Source organism: Hyperolius riggenbachi, chromosome 9, assembly GCF_040937935.1.
Source record: "Hyperolius riggenbachi isolate aHypRig1 chromosome 9, aHypRig1.pri, whole genome shotgun sequence".
NCBI lineage: Eukaryota > Metazoa > Chordata > Amphibia > Anura > Hyperoliidae > Hyperolius > Hyperolius riggenbachi.
In genome coordinates, this window is record NC_090654.1 from 73,031,437 (window position 1) to 73,058,405 (window position 26,969).

Sequence of the window (26,969 nt, forward strand, 5' to 3'; positions counted from 1 at the left end):
AACAAATGTGTATACCATTTATGGCTAGCTGCACCAGGTAAGGATTATGATTTTAATTTTAGACTAGCTAGGGTTCACTGTTGGATATGTTTCACTGTTGAATATGTTTCACTGTTACATTAGTTTGAGGTTTTAACCTTTTTTTTGGACAATTTTCATTGTTTGAACATGCTTCACTTTTTTATATGTTTCACTGCTAGATTAGTGGTTAGTTTCTCTCCTATGGGGCACGTCACCGCCGTTGGAGAGTCTATTAGGGATAATTTGTGCACAACTTATGCTGAAGCTAACGCCCCCCTTTACTGTACCTGTTTTGAATGCAAGGTGTGTAACCTGCCCGTTATTTGAGCTCTGCATACCTGTGCAGGTAGTCAATTCAGGTGCAGCGTCTGTTTGGAAGCGCTGCCATTTCCTTCTGCTGTACAACACATGTGGTATCGCCGTACTCAGAAGAAGTAGTATAATGTGTTTTGTGGTGTATTTTTACACATACCCATGCTGGGTGGGAGAAATCTCTCTGTAAATGGACAATTGTGTGTAAAAAAAATCAAAAATGTGTCATTTACAGAGATATTTCTCCCACCCAGCATGGTTATATGTAAAAATACACCACAAAACACATTATACTACTTCTTCTGAGTACGGCGATACCACATGTGTGACACTTTTTTGCAGCCTAACTGTGCTAAGGGGCCCAAAGTCCAATGAGTACCTTTAGGATTTCACAGGTCATTTTGAGACATTTGGGTTCAAGACTACTCCTCACGGTTTAGGGCCCCTAAAATGCCAGGGCAGTATAGGAACCCCACAAGTGACCCCATTTTAGAAATAAGACACCCCAAGGTATTCTGTTAGGTGTATGATGAGTTCATAGAAGATTTTATTTTTTGTCACAAGTTAGCGGAAATTGATATGTATTGTTTTTTTTTTCACAAAGTGTCATTTTCCGCTAACTTGTGACAAAAAAAAAATCTTCTATGAACTCACCATACTCCTAACAGAATACCTTGGGGTGTCTTCTTTCTAAAATGGGGTCACTTGTGGGGTTCCTATACTGCCCTGGCATTTTAGGGGCCCTAAACCGTGAGCAGTAGTCTAGAATCCAAATGCCTCAAAATGACCTGTGAATAGGACGTTAGGCCCCTTAGCGCACCTAGGTTGCAAAAAAGTGTCACACATGTGGTATCGCCGTACTCAGAAGAAGTAGTATATTGTGTTTTGGGGTGTATTTTTACACATACCCATGCTGGGTGGGAGAAATCTCTCTGTAAATGGACAATTGTGTGTAAAAAAAACCAAACAATTGTCATTTACAGAGATATTTCTCCCACCCAGCATGGGTATGTGTAAAAATACACCCCAAAACTCATTATACTACTTCTCCTGAGTACGGCGGTACCACATGTGTGGCACTTTTTTGCACCCTAAGTACGCTAAGGGGCCCAAAGTCCAATGAGTACCTTTAGGATTTCACAGGTCATTTTGCGACATTTGGTTTCAAGACTACTCCTCACGGTTTAGGGCCCCTAAAATGCCAGGGCAGTATAGGAACCCCACAAATGACCCCATTTTAGAAAGAAGACACCCCAAGGTATTCCGTTAAGAGTATGGTGAGTTCATAGAAGATTTTATTTTTTGTCACAAGTTAGCGGAAAATGACACTTTGTGAAAAAAAACAATTAAAATCAATTTCCGCTAACTTGTGACAAAAAAAAAATCTTCTATGAACTCACCATCCTCCTAACGGAATACCTTGGGGTGTATTCTTTCTAAAATGGGGTAATTTGTGGGGTTCCTATACTGTCCTGGCATTTTAGGGGCCCTAAACCGTGAGGAGTAGTCTTGAAACGAAATTTCTCAAAATGACCTGTGAAATCCTAAAGGTACTCATTGAACTTTGGGCCCCTTAGCGCAGTTAAGGTGCAAAAAAGTGCCACACATGTGGTATCGCCGTACTCAGGAGAAGTAGTATAATGTGTTTTGGGGTGTATTTTTCCACATACCCATGCTGAGTGGGAGAAATATCTCTATAAATAGACAATTGTGTGTAAAAAAAAATAAAACAATTGTCATTTACGGAGATATTTCTCCCACCCAGCATGGGTATGTGTAAAAATACACCCCAAAACACATTATACTACTTCTCCTGAGTACGGCAATACCACGTGTGGCACTTTTTTGCAGCCTAACTGCGCTAAGGGGCCAAAAGTCCAATGAGCATCTTTAGGCTTTACAGGGGTGCTTACAATTAGGCACCCCCCATAATGCCAGGACAGTGAACACACCCCACAAATGACCCCATTTTGGAAAGTAGACACTTCAAGGTATTCAGAGAGGAGCATAGTGAGTCCGTGGCAGATTTAATTTTTTTTTTGTCGCAAGTTAGAAGAAATGGAAACTTTTTTTTTTCTTTTTTTTGTCAGAAAGTGTCATTTTCCGCTAACTTGTGACAAAAAATAAAATCTTCTATGAACTCACCATGCCTCTCACTGAATACTTTGGGATGTCTTCTTTCCAAAATGGGGTCATTTGGGGGGTATTTGTACTATCCTGGAATTTTAGCCCCTCATGAAACCTGACAGGTGCGCAGAAAAGTCAGAGATGCTTGAAAATGGGAAAATTCACTTTTGGCACCATAGTTTGTAAACGCTATAACTTTTACCCAATCCAATAAATATACACTGAATGGTTTTTTTTTTATCAAAGACATGTAGCAGAATAACTTTCACGCTCAAATGTATAGGAAATTTTACTTTATTTGAAAAATGTCAGCACAGCAAGTTAAAAAAGTCATTTTTTTGCCAAAATTCATGTCTTTTTTGATGAATATAATAAAAACTAAAACTCGCAGCAGCAATCAAATAGCAGCAAAAGAAAGCTGTATTAGTGACAAGAAAAGGAGGTAAAATTCCTTTAGGTGGTAAGTTGTATGACCGAGCAATAAACCGTGAAAGCTGCAGTGGTCTGAATGGAGAAAAAGGCTCTGGTCCTTAACCTGCTGGGCGGTCTGGACGAGCACAGCTCGTCCAGTACCGCCGGAGGCTGCCGCTCAGGCCCTGCTGGGCCGATTTGGCTGAAATAAAAAGCAGCACACGCAGCCGGCACTTTGCCAGCCGCGTGTGCTGCCTGATCGCCGCCGCTCTGCGGCGATTCGCCGCGAGCAGCGGCGAAAGAGGGCCCCCCTAGCCGCCTGAGCCCTGCGCAGCCGGAACAAAAAGTTCCGGCCAGCGCTAAGGGCTGGATCGGAGGCGGCTGACGTCACGACGTCGGCTGACGTCGATGACGTCACTCCGCTCGTCGCTATGGCGACGATATAAGCAAAACAAGGAAGGCCGCTCATTGCGGCCTTCCTTGTTTATTCTGGGCGCCGGAGGCGATCGGAAGATCGCCTCCGGAGCGCCCTCTAGTGGGCTTTCATGCAGCCAACTTTCAGTTGGCTGCATGAAATAGTTTTTTTTTTATTAAAAAAAAACCCTCCCGCAGCCTGCCTGGCGATCTTAATAGAACGCCAGGCAGGTTAAGGGGCGAAAAGACTGTGGTCCTCAAGTGGTTAAGGTGGCCACACACCATACAATTTTTTAAATATCTGTTCAATTTAAGAATTGCAATCAATTTTTCTGACTAATTGTAACATTTCAAAAATGTTCAATTTTTCCTCAATTATGATAAAAATGATTGGAAACTCTGAGAAAATGGCTAGGGTGTGTATATTAATAAACGTACAATCCAACACACAGCATACAATCTTTAGTAGAAATTTAACAGAAATATCTGGCATTCCAGATCGATTTAAATCGAAAAAATCGGGAAATCCGATCAGATTTTTCAGTCGAATGAAAAAAAAAAAAGCTTTCGATTTTTTCTTTGAGAGATACGATCGTTTTTATTGAATTGCTGTAAAATCGGATCATTTTATTGTATCGTGTGTGGCGACCTTTAGCTTTGAATGAAGCTAATCCTGACATTTCCTCCCCCAATCTTTTTTTTTTTTCTCCTCTTGCTAATTGTGTTTTCGTTACCCGTCCTCCTCCCAGAGTCTTCAGACACTCCCACTGAGGTCTATACTAGGAAGTGCACTGTCTTGCGTCATTAGAAGGAGGGGGAAATAAAGGGAAGAGGAGGAACATACTATAGATAAAAAGATCCCCCAGCATGCAACTGTTTTGCCAGCCAATGGCAATTAAAGGGCCAGTGCTCCTAAGGTATGTAATAACTCCAAACCATAACAGCAGAAAAACGTTTGAAAGTTTTGAATGCAGGATTAGCATCTTTATCACTTAATACACTCAGGCCAGTTTCTGTTGAAATTTGATTTTTATGGTGACAATCCCGCTTTAACACCAAGCAAGACCCAGACTGGCAAAACTTTCACTTGCCACCCCCTGAAAGCTGGCCAGTAGTAGCTAGTCGCAGACTGCTGCGCATGCGTGGCCCGAGTTGCGCGCACCCTGATCACATTGCCAGGAGAATTATGCTGCCATGCATGGGGATGCGATGAGGAGGCGCGTGGCTGGAGGGTCTCGGAAGGAGGGCGCAGGCACAGGATGACTGCAGGGGGCTGCAAGAAGCCCCAGGTAAGTTACACTGTTTTTTGTTTAGTTTTTTTTCATTTTACTATGGGAGGTCCCCTGGTAGCTTTACCCATACAGTCCTGCTCTGAGAATACAAAATAATGGCTATAACATAACACTAGGCCAATAGTGATCTTGGGGTGTAACCTGACTGCAGAGATGTTGGACTGATGGTGATCTTTGGAACTGTGAGTGGGACTTGGCTTCAGGATGGGATAAAAGCAATGTATTCTCTAAGGGAGAACTCTGGCTTCCTTCCCCCGCAACGCATAACCTACAGAGTAACTATACTCCAATATGGGTAAATTGTCTTCAAATGGAGCCCTGATCAATGACCCAGTATACTTGCATAACTTGTTAAAGCCCTATTTAAAGTGGACCCAAACTCTTGCACAGCACACAATGACCAGTCTATGTACAGGTGCTGAAAAAATCCAATACTGTATTTCTGTGTTAATTTACCCAGATCAAAGTGTCTAATTCATTCTCATCCGCAACTGTGAATAGACTACAGGAGCACCGCCATGGCTAACTCCCCATATAGTAAGGCTTAAAGAGAGTCTGAAGCGAGAATAGATCTCGCTTCAGACCTCATATATAGCAGGGGCACGTGTGCCCCTGCTAAAACGCCGCTATCCCGCGGCTTAACGGGGGTCCCTGTCCCCCCAAATCCCCTCCGTAATGTGGGGGAGCGCTTCCGCATTGAGGCAGGGCTAACCGCCGCAGCCCTGCCCCACGCGCGTCTGTCAGCGCGTATCTCCGCCTCTCCCCCGCCCCTCTCAGTCTTCCTTCACTGAGAGGGGCGGGGGAGAGGCGGCGATGCGCGTCTGATTGACACGCTGGGAGGCAGGGCTGCAGCCGTTAGCCCTTGCCTCCAGGAAGCTAAAATCTACAACCAACTTGCGACCAAGGTTTGCGGGGGGTGGGTTGGGGGGTCAGGGACCCTCGTGCAGCCGCGGGATAGCGGCGTTTTAGCAGGGGCACACATGCCCCTGCTATATATGAGAGCTGAAGCGAGATTTAGTCTCGCTTCAGTGTCTCTTTAACTCCTTCGGTGCTTACTGCAAAGAGAAGCCAAGTTTTAAATGTCAGTTTCTTTTATGAATTCCATAAATTGTAATGAATGCATTTTTTTGACCATAAAGATTATCATGCTGTGGCTAAACTTTTAGAGCGGAGTAGAAATTCAATTCAGAGTTGAGATGCACTTTAAGATCCAAGCAGGTCACTGCTAGAATTTACAGTAAAAAATGAATCCGACTTGCCCCATCCTCGCTGAGCGTGAAAGAGAAAACACAGGAACACCAGAAGCCCAATCTATTGTAGTATAACATTAAAAAATGGAGAACAACTGGATACTCACAAATCTGGGGAACTCATCTAAGCAACCACTAGATTCACATGTGGGGAAGTACCGTCCCCACTTGGTGATGGTAGAGTTATAGATTTCCCAGCAAGCTAATGGTGAACCAGAACACCTAGGCTTGTGTAAGGGGCGGAAAGGACCAAAATCCCTCATTAGTAAAATGCTATGCAAACCGGAAGTTTTCAGAGCAGGTGAGTTTGTTTTGGTCTGGCTGCCCGGCAGAGACAACAGAGAGGCTGGTGATGATGACCATCCGGAGGTCAGCACAGCGTGTGTACTGTATATACAGCATTATGTACATACATTAGCAGCTCAGGGAATGTAGAACCCACAGCAATTAGTCATTAGCAGGTTTCCCAGACTTCTTACCCTGAGTCAGCAGGAGGAGGCAGACAGAGGCTGCTGAGTTCAGGTATGCACAGCGGAAATGTGCAGCGGAAGGTGAAACGCAAGGCTTACATGCTAAGTGCTCACAGAAAACTAGTCCCAAGCAAGCATTTGTAATAACCTGCATCTCTCTCTGAAATTGATCCAATGGGGTATTTTACCAGCCTGGAACTGCTTCTGTTCTGTTGTTTAATTATAGTGTTTTTGTAATCTACAGCTCCTGCCAGGCTGAGAGAGCCCCTGGCTATCTTAAAACCCAAATTTGAAGTTGTTAAAGTCTGAAAAAACACCTGTTTAAGTAAATAACAGGTATTGCATTCGGTGTGATGAAAGATCTTGCGACTTATAGTATTTTGCAACTTGCTCAGTGGCGTAGCTAAGGAGCTATGGGCCCTGATGCAATTGTTACATGGAGCCCCCCAAGCACTCTATACATAACAATTGACACAGTGCACCAAATCCTGCCAATGACCGTGTCAGAGGTGCAAGAAGGGAATGGTAAACAGCTTGTTAATGATTACTACTATTCAAAGCATCCATAGAAGTGATTATTATGAGCACAGGGCCAATAGAAAGCTAATACTGCAGTTGAGGGAGGGCCCCGATGCGGTTGCAACCTCTGCACCCCCTATTGCTACGCCCTTGAACTTGCTTTACATCGCATGGGCGCTATACGGACTGTGCTTAACTGTGCGTGCACGCCTTCTTTCACTTTTCCTGGCTGCCAGATTTTGCATCCGCCAGTGTTTAATTCCCTCCGAGGGGGGAGAGGTTATTAGTTGCTCAATAAGTGAGGGGGGTTATTAGTTACCTCCAGGGGGGTTATTAGTTGCTCATCGATGGGGGGGGGTTATTAGGTGCTCACCAGGGGGGGGGGGTTATTAGTTGCCTAGTAGAGGAGGGCTCTGTGTGAGAATAGGGTTAGGCTGGGTTGCAATTTCTGATACAAATAGCTTGAAGTCAATGGTTAGGTTGCACTTTCTGATAGCTATACTTATAAATTCTTAAACGAGAAATAATAACAAATAAATATTAACATTAAATGTCGTTTTTCGTCAATACTGCTTAACCAAACCCTACCCTCACACAGGACCCTCCCCTGCTGGTGCCTAAAACTAACCACTCCCCTAGTGGTGCCTAACCCTAACCGCCCCCCCCCCCCAGTGGTGCCTAACCCTAAACACCCCTTGGTGGTGCCTAACCCTAACCATCCCCCTGGTGGGGCCTAACCCTGAACACCCCTTGGTGGTGCCTAACCCTAACCATCCCCCTGGTGGGGCCTAACCCTAACCACTCCCTCTGCAGAAACACCCTTTTACATATATTAACAGTAAAAACGTAAAATCTGTACTTATTAACAAAATAATATAACAAAAACTATACAGCTGCAAAGTCTAAAACGATAACCACCTCAAAAACTATAATGTTGTAATGCTATTAACTACATTTTTTTGTGGCGCCCTTTCTTATACTTTTTCGGCGTATTAGCGATAATTGCATTAAAGTCTATGGCGGCGCACTTTTTTTCCACCCTCAGCCGGCGCCCTTTTTTTCCTGCTACCCATGTTTTGCAGCAAACCACACACATGCACAGGTGGGGTAATTAGTGTCTCAGCAGAACTGATTATCTACCTCTGTGGATTTCCACAAAACATGCACTGTTGGTGGGCCTTGAGGACAGGGTTAGGGAGCACTGCTGTAATGCTAGGAAATATTGTTTGGCCTTTATTATCCTGCTTTGAGAGTCACATAGGATAATGATGGGATAATAGAACTGAAATGAGTTGTGTAACTACAATTCATGGGGCCCCCCTCAGCAAAACTGTGATGGGACCCTCCAATGTTTACACCCCTTTCCTTGCCTCCATTTGGTGCCCTTCACGGCCTGGGGCCCATCTCACAACGGTCGTAAAAACAGTGTGACCATCATGGTCTTCACACCCATAACAAGTGTAGCGACAGAAACACCTGATCTGCAGTATAGTCCCCTGTATCAGAGGAAGGGAAAGTTAGTAGTTGGGGGGGCCCCCACAGCTCTGGACCCTCTGCAATTGCAGGGCCTGCTCCCCTCTAGTTACGGCCCTTACTGTGTGGTTAGAACCAATGTGCTCTTCAGACACCCTGATTTAAGTCCAGAATTTTGCCCATGTACCTGGCGCTTACCGTAGATCCTTAGTCACTGTTCTATTAAGATCGCCAGGGCAGCTGCGGGAGGGTTTTTTTTAAATTAAAAAAAAACTATTTCATGCAGCCAACTGAAAGTTGGCTGCATGAAAGTCCACTAGAGGGCGCTCCGGAGGCGTTCTTCCGATCGCCTCCGGCGCCCAGAATAAACAAGGAAGGCCGCAATGAGCGGCCTTCCTTGTTTTGCTTAGATCGTCGCCATAGCGACGAGCGGAGTGACGTCATGGACGTCAGCCGACGTCCTGACGTCAGCCGCCTCCGATCCAGCCCTTAGCGCTGGCCGGAACTTTTTGTTCCGGCTACGCTGGGCTCAGGCGGCTGGGGGGACCCTCTTTCGCCGCTGCTCGCGGCGGATCGCCGCAGAGCGGCGGCGATCAGGCAGCACACGCGGCTGGCAAAGTGCCGGCTGCGTGTGCTGCACTTTATTTGATGAAAATCGGCCCAGCAGGGCCTGAGCGGCAGCCTCCGGCGGTGATGGACGAGCTGAGCTCGTCCGTACCGCCAGGCTGGTTAAAATGAAGTTTATTATATAGAGAGATCTGAAGTTCATCTGGGGATGAGCTATAATGGAGTGAGGTGACCGATTCAAATACAATCCGCGCTGGGCTGAGGTCTTGTGCAAAGATTTTGTTATTGTTAATAATTCACACTGCAGTGAGGAGTCTCTGGACCGGTACAGCTCTATAACTTCTCCCCTCCGGTCTTCGTGGCGCACACTAAGCTCTCAGCGTGATCGGCCTACCAATAAGAGGCTGGTAATAAAGACTCCCTCAACCAGGGAGGATCAATAAGCGGTTTTCCCCAGTGACCAACTGGCTGCTTTGCAATGAATTCACTCTTTTTATTGTAACCAATTGCAATTCAAGTACATTTGTTAATCAATAAAACAACAGAGTTACGTTTTATTTCAACAGACTGGGCCGCTGATGACTTTTTATTCTCTTGCTTATATAAGGTTTTCCGTGATAGTGTAAAAGGAGAAGCGAGGAAAGAGAAAGCAAACGGAACAAACTGTATGCATCAGGTAGATCTAATCTGTGATTTCTGAGTATTTTGGGGTTTTATTTTTGCTGTTTTTGTTTTAGAAGTCTCAGTGTCTGATATTAACAGATGTAAATTCACTTTCATTGATCATATAGCTTGTGCTTATGTTACTACTCTTCTAAGCAGTGGCATCACTAGGGGGGTGCTGTAGGTGCGGACCGCACCAGGTGTTACCAGAAGAGGGGGGCGACGCTAAGCTCCATGCTAAGGGAGAGTGGAATAGGCTATGTAATACAGACTAGGCTAGTGCCTGATAGACTTCTCCCTCATGCTCTTCTCCCTTCTGGCTGCTCCGTGTTGAGCTGATAACAGAGATCAGAGGCTAACAGGCCACATGGTGATCATCTTAACATCCCCCATAACAAGCAATGTTCCTACCTGGTGGGGTTGGAGGTTCATGGGGTAAGAGGGGGTGACATCATGAGATTCTTAACCGGGTGACATAAACCCTAGTGACGCCTCTGCTCTAAGTTCCCTATACCTGCTAAAGGCGTGGTGCTGCGTCATTGCATTTTCTCTTGTCCTTCTGCAGTGTGTTACAGGAAGGGGTGTGGTCTAGACTGCCATCCATGTTCTCTTCTCAAGGCTCTGTGGGAGGGGGCATGGCTGAGGCTGCTGCTCACCCTTCGCAAGTCCTCGTGATATGGGGTGGACTGCTAAGCACCCTTTCTCTGTAAAGCAGTACCAGCGTGGTCCAAACTGTATAAGGGGGAGCCTGGTTGTGTGAATCAGAGGTTCTCAACGTGTGGTACGCGTACCCCAGGGGGTACTTCTGAAGGTTCCAGGGGGTACTCAGGCTTGATATACTTAACCAAGAATAACCAATTTAAAGTTTTAGAAAATTATAAATCTTATTTAAACAACACCAAATAAGTATTTTAGTTAATTAAAAGCAATAGTAAGTGCTTGGAAATTGTTTCAAACCAATTATCATGTACTACGGTTAAATATATATTTGTCAAGGGGTACTTGAGATAATGTTTACTATGCTAGGGGGTACTTGGAGAGTACAGGGTTTTAAAAGGGGTACATGCCAATAAAATGTTGAGAAACACTGGTGTGAATAACCGAAAGAGTGTAGCCCATGGTCCCAGCGGTAAGTGGTGTCCTGTCATTTCCTGCTGTTAGAATGTGAATCACATTGAGCTGCTGGAGCTAACAGGTTACACCTGTACCAGGACATCACCATCCACTCTGGCACAAATGGTGCCACCATAAGAGTGTATGTGGACATATAATCTTGTGCAGGGGTGCAACTACAGGGAAGCAGGCCCTGCGACCACAGGGGGACCTAGAGCTCTAAGAGGGTTCCAACTAATTCTTCATTCTCTCTGATAAAGGGGTCCATCCTGCAGATCAGGTGTTTTTGTGGCTACACTATTAATGGTTGTGAAGATTATAATGGCCACACTTGAGATGGGCTTCCAGGCTGTGAGGGCCACCAGGGGTATGCAAGGGAAAGGTCGTGAACATTGGAGGGGCCCTTTAAAGTTGAGCATTCAGGTGTGTGTGTGTGTGTGTGTGTGTGTGCGCAATGTGTGGGTGTGTGCAATGTGTGGGGGTGTAAATGGGGGAAGCACATCTCCCACTCAGCCTTACTGAGCGAGCCACTGATTGGAATGGGTGAGGGCTCGCTAGGGAGAATCCCCAGTACCAGCCTGAGCAGGTGGTCAGGAAGAGAAGGGTACCGGAGTAGGCCATTAACATGTAATATAAGTTAGGGGCACACATTAGCATCTCTGCCCTGGGTACTTGAAGACCTTGGCCCATATGCAATTAACTTTTTCTCCTGAGTTTTCTCCTAGGAGATAATTTTCATATTCTCTTTAAAATAACTTTTAAGCATTTTACAATTAAAAAAAACCTAAAAGTTGGTGAGCAAGTACTATGAAAATTATTTTAAATAATGTCTTGCTTGCGGGTGGCTTAAAAGGCGTGAAATTATCACCTGGGAGAAAAAGTGAATTGCATATGGGCCCTTATCTCTTCCCTGCCTGTAGAACGATAATTGGGACACATATGACACAGTTTCCAACTTTTCCTCTTTAGGAAAGAGGACATGTGACACAGTCTCTCTTTGGGAACCAAATCCCACTTTCCATCTTTCTCCCTCATTTGTCCCTCTTTGATGACTGATGTACAGATCTGTATAAATATATGTATTTTTCTACTGAAAAAATGTTTGACTCTAAACCATATTCCCATCAATTAAATTGATCTATTTCTTATTTTCAAATGTTAAAATGAAGGATAATTAATGATGATAGAAAGGACAAGTGTGGTTTGAATGATAAAACGTCATCTTTTGCTTTTGAATTCTTTGTGGTATGCATGGTGAGGGGTGTTGTGGGGACGTGGTCAGTGGCGGGACAGAGGCGTGTCTTAAAGTTTCCCTCTTTCTTTTTTCAAAAAGTTGGGAGGTATGACGTGAGAGACGTTGTTAAAAAAAACTTTTTCCTTTTTCTTTCTTTCGTTTTCTCTTTTCTTTTTTTTCCCGCTAGCAGTAAAGGATTTTCTTATGGTGTTGGCGGGAACGGGTACTTTCCAATCATCTCTGCATGAATACCGCCAATATTCCTCAAAACTGTCAATCTATGAATATTCTTTCAGTGTGTCTTGGGTGCATCTTCCTCTTGATTACATTTTCTGTGTAAAATTAAATTCATTGACCTTTCCAGTTAATTTAACACAACTTGAAAAAAGGACAACTTGGATGGTATTAATTCACTGTGGCCTGTTTTGCAAATGCAAAATAAATATGCAAATTATTCTGTATGCCCCTGCAGCCATCTGTACAGCCAGAATTGTGTGGAATGTAACACTGGGGCTACTTCTCTCTGGTGTTCATTATCAGTGTCACTGTTCAGTTTTTGACTTAAAGAGAATCTGTACTGTCCGATTTGTACAATAAAAAACATACCAACCAAGTCACTGTGATCTCCTGGATCCCTCTTTGCCATTTCCGCCACGATCCTGGCTTTTAATCACCAGTTTTAGGCAGGGTTTACAAACAAAAATACATGGCCGCTAAGCAGGATGTGATGTTTGTGTAAATATATATCATGTTACAGTATACTACACGTTTTTATTACATAGTGAACTCCAGTCAGGGATTCTCACAGTCTCTAAGCATGGGCAGCTCCCTTCCCCCTCAGACAAGCTGAAATTGAGAGCAGAGACCTGTTTGTGACTAATAAACAAAGCACACACACAGAGCCTGAAAGGGGCGTTTATAACTTCTCCCTATCACAGCAGAGGCAGTGCATTCCTCTCTGGCTCCACAAAGCTTGACAAAGAAAGGCCTCTTGCACACTGCAAGTGATTCCGATTCAGATTCCGCTTTTTAATCAGTTTTTACATCCGATTCAGATTCCGATTTGCAGTTTGCTCCCTGCACACTGTAAATCGGAAGTAAAAACTGATTAAAAAGCGGAATCGGAATCGGAATCGCTTGCAGTGTGCAAGAGGCCTAAAGAAGATTAGATCCATTACAGAGACCGTGCAACTAGAAAAGGCTGCAGTAATCCAGACCACATTAGAACAGGCATAGAAACTTATAGGATAGAAGAAATAGGGCTGACATTTTTGTTACAGAGTTTCTTTAAAGCAAACCTGTGGTGACAATCAACTGATGAGATAAACAATTGTATTTATTCTCCTATTTCAAAAAATGTATTTTTTAGTCATCCCACAGTTTTATTTTATATTTAAAAATGTAAGAAGTAGATTTAATGTGTTATTGCCTCTGTTTAATGACATAGATTTTCTGGGTCCCAAGACTAAAACATATGAACTATTGACCTTTTTTTAACTGCATGTTTATTTCATCATGTCACATGTCATCTCAGGTACACTTTAAAGTAGCAGGGACAGCCATACTCTCCCAGAAAAAAAAAAACACATACATGTAGATATTTGTTCTACTTACATAATATATGTATTGTACTGTACACATTTTGATTTTAAGTGAATTTTACATAGAAAATAAAGAGAAATTGTTTCATGCATTTCCCATCTTTACTGCCTCTAACTGAGGCCAATCCTGGTGTCATTTTCTCCCTTACTCTTTTTCTTCTCCTAGAAACTGCAGTGTCATATCTAGCTTGCTTTGTAAACACATGTGAGCACAGCATAGATCGTATTTCAGCAGCTTCACACTGAACTGCACTCAGCCAATCAGTGAGGAGCAGGAATGTGGGAGGGGGTGATGACCAGCTTTCTTCTCAAGGACAAATAGAGCCAGGCTGACTGGGATAAGATTTATTACAGCAGAAACATTTATAATATTCTATTGCTTGCAATGCAGGGTCAGTTTGTAGACTGCATAATAAACACAGAGAAATGGATAAATGGAATTTGATTTTATGGCTGACAAAAACAACTTTAAAATGTGTGGGCCCATTTATAATAGGGCGGGGTGAAAAGAGCTTTAAACAGCAGAAGATGGACAATACTGCCACAGACCACTGGTAATAGGGCAGTGAAGGGTTTAGAGCATGGTACTAGTTTGCACATTTGTTTCTTTCACTGCATAGTTCAGAAAATCAGAATATCTTCTCCATGTTCAGTTCTAAGCACTGGTGCTCACTATGCGGACACTGCCTGTTGTAAATAGGAAGTGAAATTTCAAGACCCCTACATAATGAAAAGGAAGCCAGTAAAGGGTTCTGCATCTGGCAGCTCCACCTCCTGTGAAACAGCGGTGGCTCTGCCTTCTGTGATGTGGCAGTGGATGGTCAGTATCCTGTGACACCGCTTGGCTGACTGTTGTGTATGTGCTATATCAACAACCCCCAATAACAAATCAATCAGACAATTATAGGAAACCTATTCTAATGCTCCTCTCCTCTGCATTCTGTTGAGAAAGAAAAACTTAATCAGGCTTTTAGTGCATATAATCAATAGAATGTGTTTATTGTTCATTAGGCTTTTAGTGTCTTGGTCATTTTAAAGTCCTAAGCCACTTTTACACTTGGATGGGGCTGCTGTGGTGTGTTGCACAAAATGGCTTAATCCTATCGCAGAAGTAGTGATAGCGCTATCACACTGAACCTGGTGCAGCATTTTGCGGCGGGTTTCCATGGCAGCACCTCAATAGTTGAATTTTGCGCTTCACGAGGTAATCCCAGAAGTGAAGCCTAAAAGGGGCCCAAATGAATGTGACTCTGATGAATCAAAGGATGAAATGTGACATGAGATAGACATGTGTATGTACCGTGCCGAGTGCACTAATAACTATGCTGTGTTGCTTCTTTTCTTTCTCTGCCTGAAAGAGTTAAACATCAAGTATGTAAGTGGCAGTTCCTGTCTGAGTCAGGATTGGGTCAGACTACAGTGTGACCCTCACTAATAAGAAATATCAATTAAAAAACACTTTCCTAGCAGAAAATGGCTTCTGAGAGCAGGGAAGAGATAAAAAAGGGTCAATAGTTAATAGTTTTTAGCTCCGGCCTACTTCAATGAAGGTGTCATTGAGCAAAAACAATAAAACAGTAAAAACTTGACAAGTAGATTTAAATATAAAATAAAATTGTGGAAGTCATTTTTAGGAGAAGGAAGATAGATACAAGTGTATATTTCATTTGTTTACTTTCACCTTGGGTGTCCTTTAAGGTGGTAAAGTCGGCAGATCTCGCCATTGATGTTGACATTAGCTGTAATAAAAACATGTCAGGGAAACCTACCTTACATTGAGGGGGTAGCACTTGCTAAGTATTAGCGGTCTTGTACGTTCGCTTGAGTGTTTTTCAAGTCCTTATTGAATTCCCATTGCTCCTATAGATTACACATGTCCTGAAGACTGTAGAGCAAGTATGGCTAACTCCATGAATTAATTGCAGTTCAGCTGTTGCTCAGGTTTCTTTGCCGCTGGGCTCGGGCTGTCAGGTCATCATGTGCGGCTGGTCAGTCACATGGATTTTATTGCGCAGTTACAGCATATCGCCATCTGGGAAAATTGAGTCCGTGTACCCAGAAGGCTGTCATTATATTGTGATAATATGGAGGTAAATTGTAGCATACCTGCTAGATCTGATCCCTGCCCATAAATCATGCTATTAAATTGGAATGTCCTAGCGCTGTAATTTCTGCCGATGATGGAATGTGAAACCCAGTAATAAAAGGGAAAATCCAGCCTATACCGTATTTGGAACTGTACAGAAGTGACAGAAGTAATTTACTGGAATTAAAGAATTCCGGAGTTCCCAAAGCAGCATTTATTATTGTGCAATTTACATAAAAGTCATTATTATCTGGCAACCTTTTAGCTAACCCCCAACAATTAAGAAAAAAAATCATCCATTTTTGACAGTTTTCTTCCTATGATAGATTGAAATGTACCTGTCTGCTTCCTCCCTGCATACATGGAAACGGTGATAATGTGGGCGCCTGAAACAGCTGATCGCAGAATACCGGTAAAATTACCAATATTCTACTGTTAGGCTCTATGTAATTACAATAGTAAAATATTGGTAATGTTTACAGATATTTTACTATTGCTTAACCCAACTCCATTCTCACTTGAACCGTCCCATATTGATGAATAACCCTAACCGACCCCTCCCCCCAACCAATAATCTAACACTAAGCAGCCCCCCCTCCCAACGATACCTAACCAACCCCCCCAACCAATGTCTAACCCTAACCAACCCCTTTAACTGATGCCTAACCCTAACCATCACCCCAAGCTATGTCTAACCGTAACCAACACCCTAACCATAATGTAACCTTAACCAACCCCCCAACTGATATCTAATCCTAACTAGCACCCAAAGCAATACCTAAACTTAACCAACCCCCAACCAATATCTAAACCTAACCAACCCCCAAACCGATGTCTAACCCACCCCCCCAAGCAATGTCTAACCAGAACCCAATGAAGTAGCATAGGGTCCGATAAAGATGGTTAGGCATTTATCTTGCCATACTTTATCAGACCCTTCACTACTTTATCGGGTGCCAGGGAAGTTGGGGTACCCACTGTAGTTTTTTTTTTTTTTATAATCCATATACTATAATGTGATAGCATATACTGGTAAATACATCAGGATTCAGGAACAAAGTTAAAATTTTAAAATAAACCTCATGCAGCCTCCATATCCCTCCATATCCCTCTATCTTCAGTTGTCCTTTGAGGTTTATGAAAGCTGCCATATTTATTTCCTTTTAAAGAGACACTGAAGCGAAAAAAAAATGATGATATTATGATTTGTATGTGTAGTACAGCTAAGAAATAAAACATTAAGATCAGATACATCAGTGTAATTGTTTCCAGTACAGGAAGAGTTGAGAAACTCCAGTTGTTATCTCTATGCAAACAAGCCATTAAGCTCTCCGACTAAGTTAGTGGTGGAGAGGGCTGTTATCTGACTTTTATTATCTCAACTGTTCCTGGACTATTTACTTTTCCTCTGCTAGAGGAGAGGTCATTACTTCACAGACTGCTCTGAAAGACTCATTTTGAATGCTGAGTGTTGTGTAATCTGCACATATTATAGAATAATGCAATGTTAGAAAAAACACTATATACCTGAAAATAAAAGTATGAGAATATTTTCTTTGCTGCTAATCTTCTAGTAATTATTCATAGTACACAACCAATTCATTATATCATATTTTTTTTTTTCGCTTCAGTGTCTCTTTAAGCAAAACCAGTTGCCTGGCAGTCCTGCTGACCCTCTACCTCTAATGATTTTAGTCATAGACCCTGAACAAGCATGCAGCATATTTGGTATTTCTGACATTATTAGAAAAAGGATAGAGAAGAGAGCGCCTCTATGGTGCAATGCCTTTAATTCAGTTTGCAAATTGCAAAATGTATGCGATCTTGTATGTGCATTTGTGTTGCAATTTGCAAGATGAATTAAAGGTATTGCACCATAGAGGCGCTCTCTTCTCTCTCTCTTTTTCTGAATCAGACACTTGACAAATCCCACCACTGAGAGAGCTGCTGCGGATGCTACCTTTTTCTATTTGCATTGTCTGACACTGGCATTGGAGAACTGCTTCAATTTGGACATAATATCCTTTAGTCCTGGTTGTAACAGGAGCGTGCATCTATTGGTCTATTGTGTTGTTTCTAACATCATTGTCAGATCTGACTAGATTAAGCTGCATGCTTGTTTCTGGTGTTATTCAGACACTACTGCAGCCAAATACACCAGCAGGACTGCCAGGCAACCGGTATTGTTTAAATGGAAATAAATATGGCAGCTTCCATATACCTCTCACGTCTGTTGTCTTTTAATGTTTAGATAATCATTGGGTTGTAAATCAAAATGGGCAAAAATAGTATTTCATATTTAAGTACAAAACAAGAGCACTTTTGTAGTGTAGTGCTGATATTTTTATAACCGGTATTAATGAAAGTGTATTTTCCCTTTAGCAGTACAGCAGTAATGGTCTGCAGGTATCAGAGGTACATTATTGCACAGCTATTTGTAGTGCTGCTGTTTCCTGAGTAAAGTCTACACCTGCAATCCCTTCCGCTCACTGCTTTCCCAACACAGAGTGCTCAGGACAGGATCTGCCCCCTCCAGTTAATCAGAATGCAGCCGCCGGGGTAGCTGCTGTTTTCACGGGGGGCTGCGGAGGAGTTGAGTGATTCAAGCCGTCGCCTTTCACCTTTCAGGGGAACCCTGAGAGCAGATTGTGTTACTGCGTCTGTAGCAAGCAGCGGGGCAGGCAGTGCAGCTCACTGATGCAGAGTGACAGGCCCTGTCTACTGCGGAGCGCAGCGCCTGTCAGATCTCCGCGCTGAGGCCGCAAACACAAATGAGATGTTTTCTCTTACACAGGAAACTCAAATCTTCCAGAGTGTTTGCTGTAAAAAATGGAGGCTGTGCAGATAACTAAAGAGGTGAGAACAAAATTCCTGTGCGACTTTTGACTCTCCAGCTGGGAGGACCTGCCGTTCCTTCCCAGAATCCTCTGCTAGCCAGGAGTCCTTACTGCACAGCATTGGCTGCATGCACCATCTAGGCAGGGGTATTTATAATCCTCATATCTTCCCAGATTGGGGCTCGATCCACCCCTGCAGCAGTTCAAGGCCAATTTCAGTTGCTATGGAGGGGGACGGAGACAGGACCGCCATTAGAGCATCACAGGGGAGAGAAGTGTATGGGGCCCAAGGGATTCTGGGGCTCACCCAGGGGGGCCCTACCATGAAGCAAAGTGCTTGCTGGTATAATATAGATTATTCATTAGTAGCAACGGACATTTTCCTTCTGTCTCTCACCCAGACCTTCTGATGCCCATTTCGTGAGTGCATCTTCTCGTCATTATTCACTTCAGTCTGTCCTTGTGTTCAGGCCTTTAAAGAGCTTTTTTTCTGCAGCTAATGATTTGGCATGAGGGGGGGGGGGGGGGGGCAGTAGGTTTGCCTAGTATGGGGCCCAGAGACTGGAGCGGGAGTGTAAGGAGATAGTTACAGTTACAGCGCCAATGGCTGACCATCTTGGCCAACGATCATCTAGCATGTGCACAAGGCTTTAGAGAATGCTTTCCTATGAGTACAGGAAATTACTAAGAAAAACTCTATAGTTTTTCTTTTTCTACACCAGGTCAACAAACGGGAGAGCGAGTCGTGTGTACGCATATACATACAGTATATATCTTATATGAGAGATGCATATGCATACACACATACACTCCTGTTCTGAAGCTTGGAGTAAGTTCGCTATTTCCTTGTTTTTCTTCAAACATGCATAAAATGAGTTTAAACAGAAAACCTAGTCCTTGACAAAATGACATTAGAAATAATGATCTCCATTGAAATAATGATAGCGCACTTCAGACTTTGCTTTCGTCAAAGAAGCATCCATTTGCAGTAATTACAGCCTTGCAATCCTTGCTAGTTGACAATTTAAGGTAATCTTTGCTTGATGGGCACTTATAACATACCAGTGGGTCAAGCTACTACCACAACAGCTCAGTAGGGTGGACATCTGTTTGGCTGTTCCGGCCATTCCATCATAGACCACATACCAGCCGATGACCTTTTCCCAGAATAGTTTTTTCATAGTGGAGCTTTAGGTCTTTGTCCTGCTGTCAAATGAAACTGGCCTAAGCAAAGTACTGTCCACAGGATATAGCATGGTGTGGCATAATGGAATGATAACCTTCCTTCTTCAAGATTCATATTACATTGTACAAATCTCCCACTTTATCAACACCAAACCAGACCCAGACCACCACATTACCTCCACCATGCTTCACAGATTGTATCAAACCCTTTTCTGGCATCTTTTTATCTGGTTTGTGTCACATAAATGTTCTTTGTGATCTGAATACCTCAAACTTAGATGGATCTTCCTTAAAGATAAACTCCGACCAAGAATTAAACTTTATCACAATTAGTAAGTGATACTCCCTTTTACATGAGAAATCTATTCCTTTTCACAAGCAGACCATCAGGGGGCGCTGTATGGTTGATATTGTGGTGAAACCCCTCCCACAAGAAACAAGAAAAGTACGTACTCTTGGCAGTTTCCTGTCTGTGAACCTTGCTGCATTGTGGGAAATAGCTATTTACAGCTGTTTAAAACTGCCAAAAAAACATGCAGCAGCTACATCACCTGCCAACAGTAAAAATGTCACCATGTAATAAATGTCAAAATGTAAATCAGGGATTTAAAAGATTTTACAATGGGAAAAACACTGACTAAATCATTTATACATAATTATTGTAAAAATTAAGCACTTTTTATAATTACATTATTTAAAGCTTTTTTTCCAATCTTCCTCTGTCCAGAGTATGTGTTCTTCTGTCAATCTGAGTCTTACACTTTCCTTGGCCTGAGACCGGCTTCTTTCCATGGAACGCTGCCTGTATGACCAAACACCCGGGATTGTCTCTTTACTGCCGACACTAATGGCCCATACTCACGAGTGACATTTGTCGCCGCAACACGCGGCGCGCGCGTGTTGCGGCGACAGGTCGCCCGTGAGTATGGGCCGCCGCACACGCGCGCACCCCGAACTGTCGCCCGTCGCTCATGTCGCCAGGCGATTGAAACTTTCAATCGCATGGCGACAGTCGCCGCTGCCCCCCCGCCGCAACTGTCGCTAGTCCGCGTGAGTACGCGGACTAGCGACAGCAACCTCCATGTAGGTACATGGAGCTTCCGGCGGGGGGAGGAGGAACGTCAGCGACAGCTTCCGCCTTGCCGCTGGTCCCTCTTCCGCGTGTGTACGCGGAGGGACCTGGCGAGAAGCTGTCGCCGGCCTGTCGCCCACACGCTCACGTGTGCTGGCGACAGGCCACATTTCTCGCCCGTGAGTATGGGCCTTAAGACTTGTCATTTACGAGTACTATTTAATGAAGCTGCCAGTTGAGGAGGACCTGTGAGGTATCAGTTTCTCAAACTACATACTCAAATATATCTTTCATCTTGCTCAACTGTGAGACGAGGCCACCCACACCTTTTTCTATTTTGGTTGGAGCCAGTTTGGCATACATTTCAAAACACAGCATGCTAATTTAGGAGCAGCGTTAAAGTGGATCCGAGGTGAACTTTTACTCATTGCATAATTGTGTTCCTTTCCTATAGTTTATAGGGCATTCCTCAAGCCAAATACTTTTTTGTTTTTGTTTTAATACTCTCCCTATAAACTAAATAAACCACACCCACAGGTTTTCAGAGAGCCTTGGCAGTAGCAAGGGCTCAGGGGAGCTCAGTCTGGGCAGGAGGAGGAGAAGGAGGTGTTACTAGCCATTGATTTCAGAGGCAGAGGGAAGGAGGGAGGAGGGGGGATTAGGTTTTTTTCACAGGCTTAATGATCAAGATACAGATAAGCCTGCCTCTGTGTAATGTTTACAAACTACATGGCTGCTGTCATTGTATCACAGGAAGAAATAATACTTTTCTATTAAAGCTGTTTGCAGCTGTATTTGCTGTGTAAACTATCTAAACTTTAGATAAGATATATAGACAAGTTACTTGTTATAGTTAGTTTTCCATCTTGGATCCGCTTTAAATAAAAACAAAACAATAATTTACAATTTAACTGCGGTAGTAGAATATTGGTAAAGTCACTGATATTCTACAACCTGATTGATATAGTGAAATATTGGCAATATTTGCCAATATTTTACTATGACCTAACCTCTCTCTACTCTCATTCAGAAACCCCCCCCCCAGGCAACTAATGATGTCCCCCAGAGCAACTAATAACCCTCCCCCGGGTAACTAATAACCCTCCCCCAGCCCGCTATTTGTAGCCACAGTTCCCATAATGGCCCATTTTTTGCATGCACTATTATTAATTGTTCTGCCAGTTTGCTCTTCTCTGTGAAATGAGCAGAGCACAGCTAAGTAAGAGAGACTTTGGCAGTTTCTCTCATAGAATAGACTTCATTTCTCAGAACAAGAGGAGGTTGATGCCTTTCAGAGAAAAGTTTTGTTTATTGTTGGACATTTTAAAACTATAATTGAGCCGTTACTGCTGCTCCAGGTACTCAGCTGGTCTAAACAAGGTCAGTTTTATTACCTCTTTAATCAGTACACTAGCTTTCAGCTGTGTTAAACTACCTGTAAAACGGTTTTCCAACGATCAGATAACCATTTAAAATGACAAACCTGCATCAATAAACACAATGGCCCATATCCAATTAACTTTCTTTCCTAAGTTTTTTTTCTCCTAGGTGATATTTTTACACATTGTCAATAAAATGCCCATTAAACCACAAGCCAGCAAGAAAATGCTCAAAATGATTTTTAAGGTACTTTTTAACCTACTTTATTGTGTACTTTTTCAACTGCAAAGTGTTGTAAAGTTATTTCGTAAATAAGTTGAAAAATTATCTCCTAGGAGAAAACTCTGGAGAAAAAAAGTTAATTGCATATGGACCAATGAACCTTGTCCAGTTAACTTTTTCTTCTAGGAGATAATTTTTCATCTTATCTAAAAAAAAAATTACTTTTCAGCACTAAGTAACTGAAAAGTACTAAAACAAAAAGTAATATCAAACTTCTTTTGAGTAATTTCTTGCTTGGTGGAGGCTTTAAAAGTATTTTATTGATAAGATTTGAAAATATTTCAAAAACTCAGGAGAATAGCATATAGCCCAGTGGCTCTTATTCAATTCACTTTTTTCAATTCATTTATCCTAGGTCATATTTTCTTATCTTATCAATAAAATGCCTTTTAAGCCATCATATGAAGTAAAACGAGGCACCAAAAGAGAAAAAGTAGCTAAAACTGTTAAAAATTGTTGAGGAGGCAATGGTGGACTTACTTCCTTTAAGTAGACACAGAAACTGTCCAATTCAAAATCACAGAAATTTATTGATCTACTCCAAAGACAGTGCAACAAGTTTCACAGGTATGACCCTGCTTCATCGGGCAATAATAAACGGAGTAAATAACAGCAATATGTCTGGATTACGCCAAGCGCCTCTGTGTTACACTGTGCTACTTTACCTTGGTGGAGGGGTGTTACCCCATTTTTCTTCTGATGTATGGAGATTGATTTCTTAATCCTGAGTGGGGACAGGTCTAATCTCCTCACCTGCATCTACAGTGGTTGCCAATTGGTAACCCTCATTTGTGAGTATTATTATTTACTCTACACTATCCATTTTACCAGTACTTATTTCACTATAGTGGGCTCTCGGTGTCCCTCTGTTTGTATTCTCTTTTAAGCCACCAGCAAGCAAAAAAATACTCAGAATAATTTTTTACAGTACTTTAACCTACTTTTTGGTACTTTTTCAAGTACAGAATGCTGAAAATGTATTTTAAAGAGGAACTGTAAACAGAAAAAAAATCCTCTCAGCGATGTCCAGTAAAAATGCCTGGGACGAACCATTTTTACTCCTGGCAGAGTAACCGTTATTTTTTTCTTTATTCCAGTAGTTGTAACTGTTATACAGTGAAGGTTGTAACCACCTTTTTTTTACTGACTGATGTCATCTGAAGGTGCCCAATGCATGTGTGGAGAGAGAAGTGCAGTTAGAGAACTAGCTGAAGGAGGCTAAAAGTAGTTTGTATATACAAACAAAATTGAATGGTTGTTGTAAAGCAGTTTTAGTAAAGTAATTGTAGCAGGGTAAATGAATGGAGAATAGTGAGGAGCGCAATGACCTAATTACGTTTACGCGAAATGTCGCGTAATTCGCGAAATTAAGATTATGGCCATAATAGAAAATTTGCAAATTTCACAAAATTACATGAAATTTCGCATCTATGGGGAATTTTGTAATTACAATAGATTTTTCATAAGTAGGATCATTTACTTAACACAAGCAAATCAGAATTTTGTGTTTAACACGAAAATCCTTCAGTTCTTGAAATTGTGTTCCAGTCCAGAGCCTCCTGATACATTTAAAGCGACAGCACTTGCAGGGACCTTTGCATCATCAGATATTGCAAAACCAAGTGTCATGATCACTAAATGCACCTTGACAAAGGGCTGGTGCACACCAGAGCGGTTCATGAGCGTTTTTAAAAATGCTTGGGGATAGAAAACCGCTTGGGTAATGTATTTCAATGGGATGGTGCACACCAGAGCGGCTCGTTTTTTCCACAAACGCAAATTCAGGTCCTGCAGCATTTTGTAGATTTCTGAGGCGTTTCTGCCTCAATGTTAAAGTATAGGAGAGTGAAAAACCGCTCTGAAAAACGCTAGATCAGAGCGGTTTTCCAGGCGTTTTTGTTACAGTAGCTGTTCAGTAACAGCTTTACTGTAACAATATTTGTAATCTGCTACACAAAAACCCTCCAAAAATTGCTAGGCATGTTTAGAAAACCTCTAAACATGCCTAGAATCGCTCTGAAATCTGCTTCAAAAACATCTAGCGCGTTGCGGATCTGCTAGCGGTTTTTGGTGTGCACTGGGCCAAAGAGCACGTCTTAGAAGTGGCTGCAGATAGAGCCTCCTGATACATTTAAAGCGACAGCACATGTAGGGTCCTTTGCATTATCATTAATTGCAATCGATGAGTGACTTTCCTGAGTTTAGTCATTACCTAAATGTGCATAATTACTATTAGGGCTGGGGCACACCGAGCGGCTTTTTGAGTGTTTCTGCAGCCGCTTGCAGCTGCGGATACGCTAGGGTAATGCATTTCAATGGGGGTGTGCACACCACAGTGGGAGGCGTTTTGCAGAAACTAATTCTCCCGGGGTGAGGCATTTTTTGGATTGCGGAGACGTTTCTGCCTCAATGTTAAGTATAGGACAAACGCAAACCGCTCTGAAAAACAGCAGATCAGAGCAGTTTGCCAGGCGGTTTTGTAACAGAAGCTGTTCAGTAACAGCTTTACTGTAACAATATATGAAATGTACTACACTGAAATCCGCAGCAGCAATCCGCAAAATGCCTCCGAAAAATAAAAAAAAGCGTTTAAAAATCTGCTAGCATTTTGCGGATCTGCTAGCGGGTTTTGGTGTGCCCCGGGCCTGAGAAATGAAATTATGTCCATTTTGTTAATTCAAATAACTTTGTTTCTGTAGAAGACATGAAATTACGAAATTTTGCAAGAGCGACGAATGCGATGAAACCCCGGCGCTGTTCCCACAATGTGTATGTACGTAATATGTAAGTTCGCATTTACACATTACCTGTCCTGTGTTGCGGGTGCCCGCCTGTCTTCTGCTGCTCTTCTATTAGCTGCATAAACCACGCTGGCGTGCTATGCGGCAAGCAGAAGAGTGTTGGAAAATGCACGGGCACTGCAACACAGGACAGGTAATGTATAAATGCACATTTACACATTACACACACACATACATATGTACAGTGGAGAGGCGGTGGACAAGGTGGGCTCGGCCAATTCCCAAGATTTCATGCTGAAATCGATCGGAAATCGGTCTGTGGTGTATAGGCAGCTGACAGATGTGTACCTAGCATTAAGGTAGCCATATCGCTAGCAATGATGGGCAGATTCGACCAAGAGACAAAACCCTCTCTAAGCGATATGGCTACCTTAATGCTAGGTACACACGTTGCAATTTTCTGACAGATTTTTCTGTCGGATCGATTATTTCCAACATGTCCAATCTGATTTCTGATCAATTTCCCATTTACTTCTATTGGAAATCCATCAGAAATCCGATCAGACATGTCAGAAATAATCGATGACTGTAAATCTGGCAGATAATTGCATCATGTGTACCTAGCATTAGTTGTCAGTCTTTCAAGACTGAAGAAAAAGACTTTTTTTCTGGACAGAATATTTACAGTGCTGAGTGGACCCCCTGTAGTGTAGGGGGTTGGGGAGGAGGAGGATTGTGCTAAAGGTATGTCTTTACAAAGGGAGAGGTCAACACCCACAGACAAATGACTGCAGAAGGGGAAACAAACAAGCAGAAGCCTACATTTGTCAGAATGTGTTGTTTACTATGGGTAGCTGTGCAGCCTTGCAGCCCCCACCTCTCCCATATCAGCGTGTTTTACTCACTTCATCCCAGCTGGAAGTCCTCCCTTATCAGCTCTTCCTACAGCCCTCCATTTCAGTAGCTCTATCTCTGCTCTGCCTGCCATGTGAGTTCACCGGAGATGCTGGCAGATGGGACAGAGATGGGACAGAGATAACACAGAGATTGCAGGAGAGCTGTAGGAAGTGTGTGCTGAAAGCACAGGGCTTCCAGCTCCGATGAAGTTCCTTACACATACCAGCTGATCTGCAGGACGTGGAGCTGAGAGTGGCAGCGCAGATTCAGGGGGGCAGAGAGGAGGAAGATCTGTCACAGCAGCTGAGGCTGCAACATCGGCTGCTTCTGCCTCCCCTCGTGCACAACTACACATGTCCTTCCTTGATGACGGTGAGGACAACAGTTTTTTTTCTCTCTCCCAACTACTGCTGGTGATGTCACTACCCAGGGGGCAGTGCGCACAACTAATTTATACATCCGCGGAGGAAACTCATGGAGGGGGCGTGGCTTAGCATTTAAAGGTGAAATTCCAGCAAAATGCTGGCTTTATATGAGGAAATACTGGCGTTTCCCCCATAAATTAGGTATGGCTATCTGCTGGCAATGAGTTGTCTTTGATGTTACAGTACCTCTTTAAGCAAAAAATGAAAAATGATCTCCTAGTATTATGCTGCACAGCAACTTTACCATACAATATAGCATGGTAAAGTTGACGTGCGGAATCAGCGCATGGCAATGTTACGGTTATTACCGCTGGGGAGCAGCGCCTGCATTACTGGGTTAACACGCACGTTGCTATGGCAACATGCTGCCATTAAGGTAAAAAGTGCAATTTCCCTGGGGCCCCCTGACAGTGGCCGGGGCCCCTGCAATATGAGGCAGGGCTGTGTAGGAGATGCATAGGCCACATGTTTCCACGACACAGCTTCCAAAATCCATTGCATCACCTACTGATTGTACCAGGTGTCTGCTCATTGGCTAGGAGCTGTCACCTGATATGAGCAGGCAGGCGATGCAAGGGATTGATGGGAGCTGTAGTG

At 43.0% G+C, this 26,969-nt stretch overlaps 1 protein-coding gene across 3 annotated transcripts in view; it reads left to right on the top strand.

Annotated features, from left to right (window-relative positions):
* GRIP2 (glutamate receptor interacting protein 2) overlaps positions 1-26,969 on the top strand; it is a 627,309-nt gene that overhangs the window by 103,338 nt on the left and 497,002 nt on the right. Inside the window, exon 1 of one of the 3 annotated variants that reach the window (XM_068253054.1) lies at positions 26,375-26,513. The exons of the other annotated variants lie outside the window; for them this stretch is intronic. Coding sequence (XP_068109155.1) covers positions 26,480-26,513 — 34 coding nt within the window. The 5' untranslated portion in view covers positions 26,375-26,479. Of the gene's footprint in view, positions 1-26,374; positions 26,514-26,969 lie in introns of those variants that run through there. 3 annotated transcript variants of the gene reach the window in all.